This window comes from Staurois parvus, unplaced genomic scaffold, assembly GCF_062004578.1.
Source record: "Staurois parvus isolate SC_StPar_1 unplaced genomic scaffold, SC_StPar_1.0 ptg000017l, whole genome shotgun sequence".
Taxonomy (NCBI): Eukaryota; Metazoa; Chordata; class Amphibia; order Anura; family Ranidae; genus Staurois; species Staurois parvus.
This window is the reverse complement of record NW_028317813.1, coordinates 10176064-10193916: the sequence shown is the minus strand read 5'-3', so window position 1 is coordinate 10193916 and position 17853 is coordinate 10176064. Positions and strand designations below refer to the sequence as shown.

Here is a 17853-nt window from a genome sequence, read left to right as displayed (position 1 = left end):
GCTACTGTTGTGTATTCAGAACCTTCAGAGAGCCTGTAATAATAAAAAACAGTAAACACTGTAACAATATAATTGTAGTATACACATAGGGGAATATTTATTTTTTAAAAATTGCATAGCAATTCACCCAGGGATAGTGAATGCACTGTCGTCCTGTGCAAATGGAGTAAAACATTTTTATTTGGGCTGTTTCCTGTGCTGGATGAATGTTTTTCTATGATTTTAAATGGAAAAAAGAATGCATTTGGCCACAAGATGGCACTAATTATCATAGGAAACTCATGACACTCGGCACCATCTTGTGGCCAAATGCTGTATTTTCTGTTTTAAATCAATGAAAAATATTGTAAAGCACAATTGTCCAAATTGCCTAATAATTTTTTTGCCCCATTCCCACCAACTGAATGTATATGCACTTTCACTAGACAAATTTCTATCCACATTTTTATAAATACACCCTATGGAGTGCATTATTAGTACTATGATAAGTAAAATACTATTCATTGTATATATTGATACGTGATTACTAAGCTACAGAACCCCACAATGCCTGTGGTTTGAGATGATCTATGCTGACAAACGTTAAAAGCTCTTAATTATTATGTAGATATTGAACAAAAGATCAAGGCTGTCATTGTTGTCCCCCTTTGAAAATGCCAGCTGCTTGGCTATCTCTAGCCTAGAACTTTTTGAATCAGTAAGTTGGATCAAGTATGCAGAAATTGAAGTCTAAACAAAAGGATAGTGATGGCAGTCTAAGTATTTTGTGTGTGTAGGCTTTCTTTAAGCAATCAGCTTATGGATGTCATTGTTTTAAAATATTCATCTTGAACACTTTTCTGTCAGTGAACTTTAGCTAATCATATACAAAAGTGTCCTAGAGGATCATAAGGATTGCATATATTATTATATCATGTTTCTTGGTTTATTGCTCTGTGTCCTATATGAAAACCTGCATTACCTTTTGTAAGCATCTATCTCTCATGTTCGGTTTCCACCTCGTACCTTAGATTTGTACCATTCCTCAGATTCTTGTAGATTCTTGGCAGCGATGCTCTCGTACTGGCTGCGAATATCACGTAGCGCAGATGTAAGATCCGGCTGCTTTGTAGCTTCAATTTCCAGGTGTACTGATGGAGCCTGCACTGACACCTGCACATCTTGAAGTTCCTACATAGTAAAAAGATTTAATACACAAAATGAGATTATACAGAATTTAACAGGATATATTGTCTTTAAAACCTGTTCTTTTATCAATGACTTTTAAATCTTTGCATCTTTAAAGTGAATCTATGCTTTTGCCATCCAGGCCACAGCAACAGGTTCCTAGATGTTCAAAAAGTTCAGGTTCCTGGAATTGGACTTTCTGGCCAGGGACAGACTGACCGCCCGAGGGCCCGGGGTCAGTAGGGGGCCCCATGAGATGCCCCTGGTACCTTTTTCATAGGCTTTTTTAGTTTGGGCAAGGACACAGGTTCCCCATGATCCCCTATTGCCCAGGGGCTGTTGGTTATGTGTTAGAGAAGACACTGGTAGCTTGTGATGAGGCAGAACAATGACTTTACTTGTGTGGCTTAAGTTGCAAACATACAACACATTTCAGCAGACATCTTCTTGCTTCATGAAGAGAGAGGAAGAGAAAGAGAGAAGAACCAACAAGTTTTACACATATGCACAACTAGTACCGTATTTTTCGCTCCATAAGACACACTTTTTTCCCCCAAAAAAAGGGGAGAAAATGTCAGTGCGTCTTATGGAGCGAATATAAAGCGGCCGGTCCGGTATTTCTGCCGCCACCATGTCAGAATACCGGGCCGGCCGCTCAGCTGTTCTCTCCTGCAGGGCCTTACCTGTTCCTCGCTCCAGCGCTGCACAGTCTTCCCGCGCTGGCTTCTGTGACAGCCGGGTGCCCACTGCGCATGTGCTGCGCTTTGTGGATGATCCGGTGTCTTCTGGGACACATGACAGGTCCCAGAAGGCGCCGGGCCATTCACAAAGCGCAGCGCTTCTCGCGCATGCGCAGTGGGCACCCGGCTGTCACAGAAGCCGGCCCGGGAAGAAGAGCGAAGGACAACTCCGCGGAAGTGGGAGCGGGTACCTGTCAAATTCAGGTACCCACTCCCCCTCCCTCCCCAAAGGTCAGCAGTCTCTGGTCATTCCCTGCACTGTCTGCAGTCTCTGGTCATTCCCTGCACTGTCTACAGTCTCAGGTCATTCCCTGCAGTGTCTGCAGTCTCTGGTCATTCCCTGCACTGTCTGCAGTCTCAGGTCATTCCCTGCACTGTCTGCAGTCTCTGGTCATTCCCTGCACTGTCTGCAGTCTCTGGTCATTCCCTGCACTGTCTGCAGTCTCTGGTCATTCCCTGCACTGTCTGCAGTCTCTGGTCATTCCCTGCACTGTCAGCAGTCTCAGGTCATTCCCTGCACTGTCTGCAGTCTCAGGTCATTCCCTGCACTGTCTGCAGTCTCTGGTCATTCCCTGCACTGTCTGCAGTCTCTGGTCATTCCCTGCACTGTCTGCAGTCTCTGGTCATTCCCTGCACTGTCTGCAGTCTCTGGTCATTCCCTGCACTGTCTGCAGTCTCTGGTCATTCCCTGCACTGTCAGCAGTCTCAGGTCATTCCCTGCACTGTCTGCAGTCTCTGGTCATTCCCTGCACTGTCTGCAGTCTCTGGTCATTCCCTGCACTGTCTGCAGTCTCTGGTCATTCCCTGCACTGTCTGCAGTCTCTGGTCATTCCCTGCACTGTCTGCAGTCTCTGGTCATTCCCTGCACTTTCCGCAGTCTCTGGTCATCTCCTGCATTGTGTCCGCAGTCTCTGGTCATCTCCTGCACTGTGTCCGCAGTCTCTGGTCATCTCCTGCACTGTGTCCGCAGTCTCTGGTCATCAATATAGCAATTGTAATAATGATGCTTCTCTGGTATGCCTGATCTATGTACAAACCCCAAAGGCACTCCTGTTTTATGGAACAGGTATTAGTTCAAGCAACCGTATAAAATAAAAAAATATTTGGTCAGTGTACTTGTCTTGTCTTTCCAGTCTTCTACAGTATTATGGTGGAAGACCTATTTAAAAGGACATTTACTCATACAAAGCACTTTTTTTTCTTAACTACAGTCTGTATCCTGCCACAATTTGGAAAGCTATTTGGTTTCTTTTTGTTTTGTTTTTTTACATATCATCTCATTCCACTAACCCCCCACCACCTTCCCATACCACTATTCTCACCTAGGCAAGAATGACAACTCCTGAAGCCTCCTGGGATATACACATCACATCCCTGAAGCCATCAGCTTCAACACAGTGATTGGAGGAGGGTAGACCTGCCACGTCATCAGGTGGCTGGCTGTCTGAATCAAGAAGAGACAGCCGACTCCTGATGATGTCAAAAAGGAAGATGGCAGAGCACAACCCAGAGTGCAGCAATGGATCAGCAGATTACAGCAGGACAATGCCAGGATTTGCTGGGAAAGAGAAACAAATGTATGGGAGGAGCGATATATGTCTTTATGTTTTTTTAATAAGAGGTGGAATGTGGCAATAATATTAAATACTTTGCTAGAACTCTTGGCTCAAAGTTTTAAAGTATTCTATTTTTGTCAAAAGTGTGTGTGTGTATATCTTTATAAACTGCAACTTTTTTGTACTATTTTACCAGGAAAATAATTCTGAAGAATGCATATTTTTTGTAAAACTAGGAAATTGCCCATTTTTATTTTGTGCAAGTTTTATAAATGTCTGCACAATTCTACATAGGTAGCTGAACTGACCGACTTTCTAAAGTCTGACCAACTGGTCTAAAGAATGAGTTATGCTGAACGGTCTTGCTGGAAAACCAGTATTCTATCAGTGCTTACAGCCAATGGCTGAAACCACTGATCAGTGTATTCTGGCAATGGGGGAGTCCCCCCTGTCATAATACAATAGTGCAGTGGAAGATATCCCCATATCACACATTGTTTTGTTGATGTGGGCATCTGTCAGGTTTTTTTTTGTTTAACCTGCTGGTTGAATGAAGAAAAACAGTTAGGCCCCTTTCACCCGGGCATTCCGTCTGTCCATTTTTCATCTGTCCGTTTACAGATGAAAAACGAACACCCATGTATTTCTATGGACTAGCGGATGTAAACAGATGATCATCTGTTTACATCCGTTAATGTCCGCATCTGTTAACATTGGTTTTATGAACAGAATAAACCCCTATTTTTCTTCCATAAAAAAAACCAGAACGGATATAAGCGGACAAAACCGGATGTAAACAGATGAAAAATGGATGTAAATGGACAAAAACAGATGTAAACAGACAAATATGGATTCAAACGGATGTAGGTGGACATACGGTCCATTTTTTCGTGGGTAAAGGATGTTAAAAAAACGGATGTAAACTGATGAAAAACGGATGAAACTGATGTAAACGGATGAAAAACTGATTTACGCTGATGAAAAACTGATGTGAACTGATCCGTTTTTTCTTGGAAAAATCTTGACTGAACTGATGAAAAAAAACAGAACGTCCGTTTGAAAGGACCCTTAGTGTATACCCAGCTTTACTCATATTGCCACACATACCTCCTCATGAAGTTTCTTCAGGAATTCAATTTCATCCATTAGGGACTCAATTTTTCTTTCTAGCTCTAGACGAGACAAGGTTGCATCATCCACATCCTGCAAGATAACCAACAAAAAGATTACTAATCCACCATACTGGTAAACTACTTATGCATAGCTTGCTTTAATGAGTAGTAGACAGTATGATAGTGATCTCTTTCATCCTGTTTTTTTAAAGACCTGCTTAGCTCATGTACAGTATGTTTTCTAAATACTTGTACTGTTATTGATGTCTTTTGGATTTAGCCTTGTTATATAATGTGCATAGAGATTTCTGCACCACAACTTGCATTGTTCCTTCCTCAGCACTAGCAGCAACACATTTTTTCTGTGCTCCATTGCAAATGGAATTATTGACCCCTCAGAGCCTGTATTATAGTAATATATCTATGGATTAGATTTTGGGGACATGGTATACAGCATCCACAATTTTCTGGACGGCACCCAGGAACTGTGCTCAGACAAAAAAAAGAAAACATATCTGGACAATAAGAATACTGATATAAAATTGTCTGAAATCTGAAAGAGATCTATCTCAATGTGTCATGTGTATTATATTATTGTATATTTTCCCCAAGAATGCATTGATTTATGATATATCCACATTTTATTATTCAAAAAAGCCTATGATTTGCTAACAAGGTTTTTCCTAGAATTAGATGGGATCAAACCAATTTTTCATTTTTCACTATAGAATTACAAATATTTTGTTTTTGTTTGTCCTTTTAAGTTTATAAATGTTGGTAAACTGTAAGGTTTTATTGCTGTACACAAGCTGTAACCAGTGAGGATGAACATAGAGGAGCGGACACTAATTATGGTTCTTTATTCTATTCTTAGATGTTTAAGTATGTAGAATAGGTTGCTAGAGAGGTTCGGGTAAATTTACACTTGTTGGCTGCTTTGTAAACAGAGTAGCATTGTGCGTTTAGTTTTGGCTGCTCCGGGTCTCACAGGCTGCAGGCTCAACTCCCCGCCTTCTGGGAGGATCTAGAATGTAGTAGACTGGAAGTCAAACCTTGAGCTTGAATATTTTTGGCACTCTTGCCAATCCCTGGGGAGGTGTGCCCAGAGAGTGGAGAGAGAGACCATAAATAGTATGACGCCTGGAGACATTGGTTCCTGTCCAGGAGGAAAAGATCCCAACCTTAAGGGCTGCTGCTCTTTGGGCAGGTTAGCTGAAGCCTCTTGCAGATAATTCACCGGGGTCCCAGCTCAGTGAGAGCTGGGGGGCCTATTGCAGGGAATTTACCAAGGTCCCATCTCAGTGGGAGCTGGGGGGGCCTATTTGTTTCCCTGGAAGCAGTTTAGAGCCAAATGGTGCACTGAGGATCCAGCCTGGTGAATCACGGTACGGTGTCTAGCCAATATTGGACATCTGGAGATACTATGGGGTTTATTTAGTAAAGCTGGAGAGTGCAAAATCAGGCTCACTTTTTCATAAAAACCAATCAGCTTCCAGGTTTTATTGCCAAAGCCTAACTGAACAAGGTGAGGTTGGAAACGGATTGTAAAAATTAGCCTGATGTTGCGCTCTCTGTCTTTAGTAATTAATGACTAGTGCTTAGAGGCTTGGAAGTGGGATCCTAGTGACTGTCTGCTGTTTAACCACTTGTGTGACTGTGTCCATGTTGCTAAAGTGGGATCTGCCCTGCTAGGAGTCCCAGAGGTGATGGTGTCTCTAGTCTCTGCAAATAACCCCCTTAAAAGACCCCTGAAAAGAGAAAAACAGAACAGTAAATGTCAAAATATTTTTTGCATGAAATTCTGGAGTATCCCAAAGCTTCCCTGCATCCCACACAAGTTTAACCAGCAATAAAGCATAAAAAACATCCACCGCCTGGTTGTTGTGAGACTGTTGAAGTGTTGTGTGCCTGGCTGCTTTGGGACCCAGACGGTAGGAGAACCTGGGACAAATCAGAGGGCTCTCTGAGGGGTCTGAGCTACAAGTAGAAGAATATAGCTCATCAAATACACAGAGCCAACAACTGCCTAGGATCTGCTACTGTACGCTGATATCTCTGTTTTAATAAATGTATCTTCAAAGATTTGTCTGGCTTACCTTCCTGAACAGAACAAGGTTATTCTCCGCATCTTCTCTTTTGTGCATTTCTTCCTCCAACCTGTAAACAGAAATGAATGAATAATAACGCTCATCATATTAACCAGATTTTTAGCAGAATTAACAGAATACAATGTCCAGAAAAAGTAGCAGTTAGAGCTTTGAGACAAACCATTTAACACCTACAATAGTCAGCTTTTACTCATTTATGTAAAACATTTATCCCAAAAGGAAAAAAGTGTTTGCTGTAACTGCTTAGAAACTGTTAGCTGGAGTTCAGCTTCAATTTGTTATTCAAGTCCATCTAAATCTACTAGTACCACTATCACTTTCCTCTCCCCAGTTTGACAATCCTGCTGTCAAAGGGTGGTTCCATTCACAAAGCACAGTGCAATTCGCGCATGCGCAGTAGGAAACCAGCTGTGAAACTGCAAGGCTTCACTGCCATTTTCCCTTAGTCAAGATGGCAGCGCAGGAACCCGACAGCTAACTGAAGAATTAGCTCAGGGTGAGGACACCACTGGACAGGTAAGTGCCCTAATATTAAAATTTAGCAGCTACAGTATTTGTAGCTGCTGACTTTTAGTTTTTGGGAGGGGGCGGAACTCCTCTTTAAGTCAGAAAACTTGTTATTGTCTGGAAAAATAAATGCACATTTATTCTTGCAAATATATGTGCATTTATTATTTTCTTCTATTAGGCGGACTTAACATTTAACGTTAAGATAATCTACTTTTACTGTATCTATTCTGCTATGATGTATTGCACAAAACTGCTCACTTTGTAACCTACTGGCTATCTAGTGTCCTGTTGATGCTATGCACAGTACTCATATACTGTATAGTCAGACAGTAAACAGAAGCAAAGACTCTGGAGAATAAAATGGTGGTCGTTGCGATTTTTATGTCACATCATATTAACACGTTTCTCAGATGAAATTATTTCTAAAAAAAAAATGTTAATTTTCATGTACAATTAGCCAATTTTCTGGTAAAATATAAAAGATACGGTTGCAGTGAATAAATGCCCAAAAGGTCAAGCCTAATGCCCCGTACACACGATAAGAAAATTGTCCAAAAAAGTTTGTGGAACCACTGATCGAACGATTTTATCTTCGTTGATGAGCAGGATGTTTTAACAGATAACGATATTGTGACCGAAAAAATCAGGTTGAACTACAGTGAAAAATGTTGTTTCACATACGAACAACCGATTTTCTATGCGGTATTATGATGGTTGTACAAAAAAAATCTATCAAGCGCTATCACGCATGAGTGGAAACAGAAGATGACCCGGATGTTTATGTCCAAGGAATCTTTGTAAACACAAATGAAAAATCCAAATGTTAAACGTAGATTGGCCTAATGAGATAATGAAACCAGAATTCTGCATATTATATTTTATGTATCACTATTTATGTATATAGATAATGTAATAAACTATATTATACTCATTGCTGGTAATTGTTGTGTATATCGCTCAATCCGGCTGGAAGGGCGTGGCTAAAAGTCACACGCACACTGCATCACTTCCACTTGTACAGAAGACGTGAACACTACGTATTGCCTGATGATCGTTTTTTTTAGATTTCGACCAACGAACGAACGCCTCTCGGTTGTCAGATGACCGAACGGTCGTTTTTCTAATCGTGTATTCCCACCTTTAGAATTACGCATGTCCATGAAGTACCCAAAATTGTCCATAGGCATCACTTTGAAAGCTTTTAACAGTGGATGATGGCCCTAGAATTAGAATTGGTCATTCCTACATTTGCAACAATATATAACACAAGTAGGCATTTTTCTACATAGGTACACATGCCTCGTGCTTTTTACCCTCTTATGTGTTTACATAGCAGCAGGGGACTTTAAGAACTTTTTCTTTTTTTTTTTTTATAAATTACTTTATTTATTTATACAATTAACTATCACATAAGGACTAATAGCCACCCAAATTATTTCCACCTGAAAGCCCATTCCCTGATGGACAACTGTAAAAACCCAGGCGACCAGTCACTGTTTATAAACAGTACTGACAGACAAGTGGTTAACTTAACCACTTCAACAACGGGCACTTTTACCCCCTTCCTGCCCAGGCCAATTATCAGCTTTCAGTGTTGTCGCACTTTGAATGACAATTGTGCAATCATGCAACACTGTACCCATAAATTTTTTATAATTTTTTTCACACAAATAGAGATTTCTTTTGGTGGTATTTATTCAACACTGAGTTTTTTATTTTTTGCTAAATAACTTTAAAAAAAGACGAAAGATTTGAAAAAAAACCAAATTTTTTCTTAGTTTCTGTTATAACATTTTGCAAATAAATAACATTTCTTCATAAATTTAGGTCAAAATGTGTCCCATGGACAGACCCGGTGACAGATCGCACAGCTACGTGGCCCCGCAGCTGCGTTAGCGGCAGAGCCGGTGACAGATCATACCACTGCATGGCCCTGCAGCCGCGTGAGCGGCTCCTTCTTAAGGGACGTCATATGACGCCCAGTCCGAAGGAGGAGTGTACCGCCTGGCCTATAGCAGATTGACGGCCGGGTGGGACACTCCTTCTTCTGACTGGGCGTCTTATGACGTCCCTTAAGAAGGAGCCGCTCACGCTGCTGCAGGGCCGTGCAGTGGTACAATCTGTCACCGGCTCTGTCCACGGGACACAGCCGATGACATATCACTACACCGACCCATTGCCAGTGTCATTTGAGCGCTGTGACCAATCACAGCAGATCACATGTCAGTTGTATACAGTGGATGGCTTCCTGTCATGCCATCCATTGTATATAATTGTGTTGTTAGCTGTGATTGGTGAAAGCAGTCACATGGTACAGACAGGGCCAATCACAGGTGTTAAAGTAGAACTGTACACAAGCTCCCTTGCCAGTGCCAACATCTTCTTTCTGGCTTCAGGATCTTTGGCCATCTTCATTTGGCCAGCCAGGATGACATAACTCCCACGCATGTGCATGGTATTCATTTATCATAGCACCCAGTAGATTCCATGACGTTACACTTGCTAATTTTTGTACTGTTTACTATTATCATTGAAAGTGAAAGCAAATAGAAAATCCCAATTTTGGGGTTGTTACCAGAAAAGTAATAGAGGGAAAATCTTCCAATGGGGACACTAGTTTTGGTTGCTTGGGGGGCCCGAAAGGGATTCCCATAATTTGCAGGGATTTCCTCTCACTTCATATTTTGGTTATGGAACAGAACATGAAGATACGTCTCCACAATGGGACACAGATGGCGAAAAATAAAAAACCTGACAGGGGTTATAACCCTCCCCTACCCTATCCAAAATCTTAAAAAAATGCCTATACTTGTACTTTATTATAATTGCTATTAGGACTCATGAAGGATTTTCTTTCCTCTACTTTGTGACATAATTGATACCCAGACGTTCTTTATTTTGCCTTCCTCTGGCCAAAGCAGCAGGAGTATTGAAGTTGAATTTTATGGATAGCACTCTCCTGCTACCTGCAGATATGAAGGATATTGCCCATCAAGGGCTGATTGATTTCCTTGAGGCTTTTGTTAAAACTGAATTTTGGCTAAATATATATTTTTTTCGCTGCAGCTTTAGTGGTCTAGCTGTGATCTTCTGTGCAGTGATGACAGGTCCTCTTCCTGGCGTTGAACTTTCGACACTGGGTCTGAGGGTTGTGTTTAATAGAAGAAACTCTTGACAAGGACCCGGCCCCTCCTTCCCCCACTGAGAAAAGCCTGAGCATTGATTATACTGAATGTACCACAAACTGTGAATTGGAGAAAGTCTGATGAATGTAAATAAATTCTCTCCCATTCACAGATTGTTACACAATGCACAGGCTTTGCTCAATGGATGAGAGGGGAGGAAGGTATTAAGGAAGCTATTAAATCCCTCTGTACCAAAATCTCAGTGCCAGGAAGAGGCCTGTCATCTCTGCATATAACATTTCTCCAGGATCCTGCAAATATGGCACATACTTCATTACAGGAAAGTTAGGTTGTTAAAGCTGTAGAAGCTGTAGGTTAGACAAAAATCATTTAGCTGAACTTCAGCTTTAAAGTGTTACTAAACCCACAACAGTAAAATCAGTCTGTATATGCAGTAAAGCATGCTTGTTATACTCACTAAGGGGTTAATCCTCTGCATTGTGTAAAAAAGGCTGTTTGGTCCCGTTTTCTCTGCCCCTCCTCTTGTTCAAATGTCCACCTGATAAGACAGACTGAAGCAGTACTCACATGCACATGCTCAGTTTAGTGTGTATTGCTAGAGAGGTTTTTTTTTTCTTGAGAGATTGCATGTGATCAGCACAGGGCCAATCAGCACTGTCCAGACAGAGGGTCAGGGGTTTTGCATCCTCCTAGAGCAGAAAGAAAACTCCTACAAGCTTTAACCAGTGCTCTGTTGAACACTGATAGAAGTCACAAGACTAACTGCTCATGAGAAAAGATATTTAGCAGTTTATATTTACTGAAATAATTACATTTCCATGTTTTGTGTGCTGTGGGAGACCAGATATAATGAATGCAGGGTCCTGGGTTTAGTAACACTTTAAGTCTTGTGAGGTTGTACAGACTTATCTCCTATATTGAAATTTCTTACTCTTATTCATTGCACACTGTAAACGTTATTTCCTGGCTGGAGGATATCCAGTATCATCCAGCTTTTCTCCCCAGCCTTACTGTCCCCACCCCGACCCTTTCATTCATTGAATTTCATGATTTGTCTGCATCGCCAAATGGTGTCATTACTTCTCCATGCAAATCACGCAATGCAATAAATAAAATAAGGTATGTCATGAAATGGAAAGGTGTTATTCAAATATTTCATTAGCACGTTAATAAGGTTAGAAAGGAAATGACAAAGGAAGAGGTAATTTCCTTTATTTGATCCAAAATTGCTTTCCAACAATTTTTTTAATTCTTATCACTGCTAAGATATTAAATGTTATGGTTAGGTCAACGTTCATCCTGTCCCTGGGTGGCTTTAGTGCAGAGTTGTAAACAGGGGCGGACTGACAACTCATGGGGCCCCCGGGCAATAGGGGATCATGGGGCCCCTGTGTCCTTGCCCAAACTCAAAAAACCCTATGAAAAAGGTACCAGGGGCATCTCATGGGGCCCCCTACTGACCCCGGGCCCTCGGGCAGTGCCCGAGTTTCCAAATGGTCAGTCCGCCCCTGGTTGTAAATCAGTGAGGTGGACCTATACAACATACAATGTAGAAAAAGATCCAGGACATTCACTGTATAAGGCTCCATGCACACTGGACGTTTTAATAACGCTGGTAACGTTAGCTGTGTAAAGTCACATTAAAAACATGAGTTTTTCAGCTTTTTTAGCATTTGTGTATTAGCGTTTTGCCGCGTTTTGCTGCGTTTTTTTTTGTGTTTGCTGTTTTAGGGTTTTTTACTCAAAAAAAATTGGGGGTTCAAAAAAACATCCAAAAATGCTGGTTTGCCACGATTTACCACGTTTTGCAGCGTTAGAGCATTTTTACAGCTTAAAGACTCCTCTAGAAACCCACTAGTCCTGGGTTTTTTTTCCAGCCAAAAAACACCCCTGCCAAAAAATGTTGATTACAGTCTATGTGTGGATGGACACAATGTAAAAATGTCCAGTGTGCATGAGGACTTAAAGTGTTTGGGTTTATTAAGTAAATAACATTGTGCTTTTTACATAAAAATACTTTTGCACAATGCCATATATTGAACTTACAGAAAGCATTTTAGTGCATTGGTTGCCATGGACATTTTTTTCCATGTTGTATTGTTGTAAGAATATCATAATGCATATGTAAATCTCTTATTGGTGATAGACTGAGCCCAGCAGGGCTGACAATGCACTATTATTTTCTTCTTCATTAGTGCAAAATGTGGACTGAAAACCAATCATGTACTTCTCAACTGTCCAACTTCACAAAAGGAGTGTCCACACAGAGCAATGGGCGCATGCCAACCATTCTGTCATCCTCAATTCATGTAACCTGGCTTTGTTTTAGCTCATCTTTAGTATTCTGACACCAATTGAGAATTATTTCAGATAATACATTTTACCACAATTAGACATGATTTGCAATTATCATGTAATTATAGAACCAGACTAACAAAGTAGTGTCTTTAGATATCTGCATATCATAGGCCTTCCAATAAAATGATTACGCTGACTGGAGCTCACCACCAAAATTAAGAAATGTGTTTTATATTTTGTATTAATACTACACTTGTACTGCAAAGCTTTCCACTTGGTGGTCCAGGATAATTAATTTCCCTGGGGAAAAAAAAGAGAACAAAGAAATAAAGGCTGCCTGGTAACAGGGTGCCTCCTATCCATGAAAAGCTCCTTTCTGAAAGCTTGATGAAGACAAACCCAATGTCCCAGTTATATCTTACATGTTGAGATGGTCACTTTTCACCGATGTACTGATTATATCAGCTATAATATGGCTTTTCAAGGAAGATAAGTAATTTAACTCCCAATGTGTCTGATTATCTCCTATTCTGTCCACTTTTAGATGATCACTGAAAACTCAACTCTTCAAAGAGGCCTGTCTTACCCCCACCTAACAACTGTACATGTATTTTCTCCATTATCCCATCCCCCACAATTATTACCTTTTGTATCTCTTGCCCCTCCCTCTTAGATTGTAAGCTCTAATGAGCAGGGCCCTCTGATTCCTCCTGTATTAAATTGTATTGTAATTGTATTGTCTGCCCTCATGTTGTATAGTGCTGTGCAGGGGCGGACTGACCATTTGGAAACTCGGGCACTGCCCGAGGGCCCGGGGTCAGTAGGGGGCCCCATGAGATGCCCCCTGGTACCTTTTTCATAGGCTTTTATGAGTTTGGGCAAGGACACAGGGGCCCCATGATCCCTTATTGCCCAGGGCCCCATGAGTTGTCAGTCCGCCCCTGGTGCTGTGTAAACTGTTGGCACTATATAAATAATATATATAATAATAACAATAATAATAATAAAATAAGTATGCAATGCATAATGTCAAACTTCTAGAAAACAATGGCAGTTGTAAAAAATATTTATATACATTTTATTACAAACCATGATTCGTTTGCCATATCGATACAAGCTCTGCTAGGGTGGACGAATGATGGGAATGTAATATACAAACAGCGACTTTCCACTTGTTGCAATATGCTTGTAGAACCACACCCTCAATAAAGAAAGGTTCTGTTCAGTCAGTTGTTTACCTTTTGGGGGCGCTCTCTCCCTTATACAGTACATCATTTACTATGGTCATGGTCTAACAGGGATATGATAAGGTTGTTCAATCTCTAAGTTATCACAATAGGTAAATTAATAGATCATTTGTAGAAATTTATTTAGATTAGACTTTGATTTATTTTATTTTATTTTAATTCAATCATTTTAATGTAAAAATGTTTGCTGTACCAAAATAATTATACTTGGTGCAAGCATGCATGATTAGATGCAGAGACAATGGAAATTACAATGAAGGATTACATATTTTATTTCTCCAACCCTTCTGCTAGGTTTGCTGGACTGAAAAGCTGTGCAACTGACAAATTTAGTGCTGTTTTTTTTTTTCAAATTCTGTTGTATTCTTCTTTTTATATTAAAAGTATACATTTCACTCAAGGGTGACAAACAACTGTGTTTTTGTCTATTATTATACCTTTAGCAACTTAGTAATGTTGTTGTTCACATTGGCCTGTGTATTAGGTCCATGGTTAAATAAACTCTGGTGAGATACTACTGAAGGAAAAGCCTAGAAATTATATGCAATACCATGTAAGCTCTCTCACAATGCACCTCTACAAAAAAAGTATGCATGAGAGACATCAATACGACGCACATGTTTCTTGTTCCTTTTAAAAAGGATAGATGATAAAGGTTAAGCAATGCTTGTTCTATGTTGGCCCCTGTTAGATTTTTTACATTCAGGGCTGATACTATTGATAAATATTTCCCCTTCTTTTTTGTTGGACCCACAAGTCCTAATTTTAGTTTCAGTAGCATATGATTTTCTAGGTACTTTCCTATATCTTTTACTAATTTCTCAGATCCAAACCACAGGTTAAACTACACTACTCTTTTTTGAGAAAGTAATACATCCCATCCTTTTAGATGCACCATTATTTATACTAGCTACTCATACATATCTAATGAGGATACGTTGTTAGCAATTGATCTGACCTCCTAAAGACTTTTCTTATTTCCAACAAATACAGAACACACTTTACAATATTTATGATACTCATGATGTTGACACATTACAGTTTTAATCACAGCATTTGGGAATTAAAATTTAAACTGGACAACTCTAATTTAATACATCTTTAGTGTTTTTAGTCCTGAAAACATCTGTACCAATTACATTGTCCAGAAAATGACCCAAAATGATGGACTGTGAATATGGCACCTAAATAAGCACCCTTACTATAAGTTTATATACAGTATCTGTCCTTTAGAGCAGTGTTTTTCCAACCTTTTTTTCAGTCAAGGCACCCTTTAAAAATGATGGACAGTATCGAGGCACCCTTTAAAATTACGGACAGTCTTGAGGCACCCCATTCTCGAGGGTGCCTCGAGACTGTCCATAATTTTTAAAAGGGCACCCCATTCTAAAATATGAGAAACTATTCTAATAGTTTTTATAACGTAGCAACATCCACACATGTGGGACACCCAACATTGGAGGTGATTTATTAACTAAAAGGCAGGCCTGTCCACCCACTGGCTTGTATACAAGTTTTGGGCAATTTTTAGACATTTTACCAAGGCACCCTGAAGAGACCACAAGGCACCAAGGGTGCCTGGGCACCCTGGTTGAGAAAGGATGCTTTATAGGACAATTAGAGGCTAGTTCCACCCAAAATGCTAGACACTTTGTATCCTTTTTATACCAGATAAAATCTAAAATAATGGCCATACCACTGATATAGCCCCTTATACAAAACTGAGTTATTTATTCGGGCTGTTCTGAAAACTAATAAAATGACTTTCAAAAGTAAATTGATGTTTTTACATAACAGCCTAGAGTTGATTTCAGGGGCAGACTGACCATTCAAGCACTCGGGCACTGCCCGAGGGCCCGGGGTCAGTAGGGGGCCCCATGAAATGCCCCTGGTACCTTTTTTATAGGCTTTTTTTAGTGTGGGCAAGGAAACAGGGACCCCATGATCCCCTATTGCCAGGGGGCCCCATGAGTTGCCAGTCTGCCCCTGGTTGATTTTTAACCTGGTAAACTATAACTATATACAATTAAGATACTGTTATAAATAAGACCAGGACAAAAAAGAAACACTTGATCAAGTTTACTTGCGCAAATGTAAAAAATTAAATTCCTGCAGTCCAAGAGCTTACTTAAAAGTGTACAGAAAAATAGCAAAAGAAATGATGTCCATATAGCTGTAACTCTTACATCTAACTGATGTAAATTACATCCATTTAAAATGAAACATTTTAGTAATATAAGATGTTGCCATAATAATAGACATAGCAGATTGTGCTTGGAATTGGTCTGCTGTCTTTGAAGAGCCTAGTGCCATTCACACACCGGGGTTTATTTACTAAAGCTGGTTCACTCAGAATCTTGTGCACTTCTGCACAGAAACCAATCAGCTTACAGGTTTTATTGCTAAAGATTAATCAAACAAGCTGAGGTTAGAAGCTGATTGGTTACCATGCAAGGTGCACGAGATTCTGAGTGAACCAGCTTTAGTAAATAAACCCCACCCTGTCCACCCCGAGACTCTCACCTCTGCTTAAGCAGGTTCAGGTCTTCTGCCATGTTGTCTCTCTCCACCTGAATGTGGTCCCTGTCCTTGCCCAGGACATCCAGCTGTCTGCGGAGCTCCCTGAGCTCTTGCTGGCACAGATCTGCTGCCCTGGTGGGCTCTTTGGACCTGGCTTGGTTGATCTCTGTGACCAACACTGCATTTTGTTGCTCCAGGTATCGAACCTTTTCTATGAAACTGGCAAAGCGGTCGTTCAGTTCCTGCATTTCGGCCTTCTCATTGCTGCGGGTGGTCAGGAACTCTTGATTGAGTGCTTCAGCCACTGAGAAGTCCACTCGGTCCAAACCAACTCGGACTGGAGTGCTGGACCTTACTCTGAAGGCTGAGGATGAGGAACGGCTAGAAGCAGCAGGAGAGGGGCTAGCAAAGTGCCTGGAAGTTGAGAACCTAGAAGAAGAGGAGTAGGACACAGGGGACAGAAGAGGAGCCCCAAAAGTGCGTCGGTAAGAGGTGGACGATGTTGATCTTAATCCAGAGTGACTCATGCTGAAAGAGGTGCTTCCTTCTCTTTAGTACTCTGGAAAGATGCTTTGTATTGCTTGTTCTGAGATGCTGAGTAGAAAGACTGCGACTCCAGTGAGCTGCTTTATAAGGCAGCCTGGTTCATGATTGTGCAGTGACTGCCCCTCCTTATGGGACCATGTTTCTATTATGTAGAGATGTGGGAGGAGGGGAGGCTGTGTCTGTATCCATCCTACCACACCCGATAGTGCCAGTGCTGCTGAAACAGAACTGGGTGACTTTCTTTATCCTACCACAAGGAAGCTTGCCAGATGATACAGCAAATTCACAAAAACTAGTACTTTGTGATAGAGCTTCATAATATAAAATCCCCGCTCTCCACATCAAATATAGCAATCAAAGCCTACTGTAAATAAAATCCTATTTAAAGCTGTTACAGAGATTTAAGTTATAGCATTATTGAACTTTATCTGAATAATAATAATACTAACAGATGCTTAAGTTATAGCATTATTACGTTTGGAGTCAATTATACAGATGAATGTGTACAGTTTTGCAAATTTGTGCTGATTAGTTGGTGTAAGTGGATTCTCAAGCTATGTATGGAATTTCATAGAGAAGTACTGCATTTCTGAGCACAAAAGTAAATGGAGATGAATCAGCTTCATCACAAGAATATGGGGAGCAGTTTCCAAAATCACTATCTTCTCTAGGATCACCTACAAAGCAGAGATACCATTCATTCAAGAAGATTTGATCACATGACCTTACCTATATACATGAATATTTCAGGCACATTTAAGGCACCTTCATTAGCAAGGCTCACACTTTGCAGCTTCAAGCAACTGCTTGTTGATTTCATTGTACTGCAAATTAGGCAGTTAACAAAGGGTTTAGCTGGCTATTCTAGTAGAATTTCTTTTGAAATATTTTGTTTTAAGAATA

The 17853-nt window shown here is 40.6% G+C and overlaps 1 protein-coding gene across 1 annotated transcript in view; it reads right to left on the bottom strand.

Annotated features, from left to right (window-relative positions):
• PRPH (peripherin) overlaps positions 1-17056 on the bottom strand; it is a 33236-nt gene extending 16180 nt beyond the window's left edge. The window contains exons 1-4 of the mRNA XM_089679593.1: positions 16408-17056; positions 6672-6732; positions 4571-4666; positions 1006-1170 (exon numbers count right to left, since the gene is read on the bottom strand). Coding sequence (XP_089535719.1) covers positions 1006-1170; positions 4571-4666; positions 6672-6732; positions 16408-16931 — 846 coding nt within the window. The 5' untranslated portion in view covers positions 16932-17056. The remainder of the gene's footprint in view (positions 1-1005; positions 1171-4570; positions 4667-6671; positions 6733-16407) is intronic.
• Between the last annotated feature and the right edge of the window lie 797 nt (positions 17057-17853).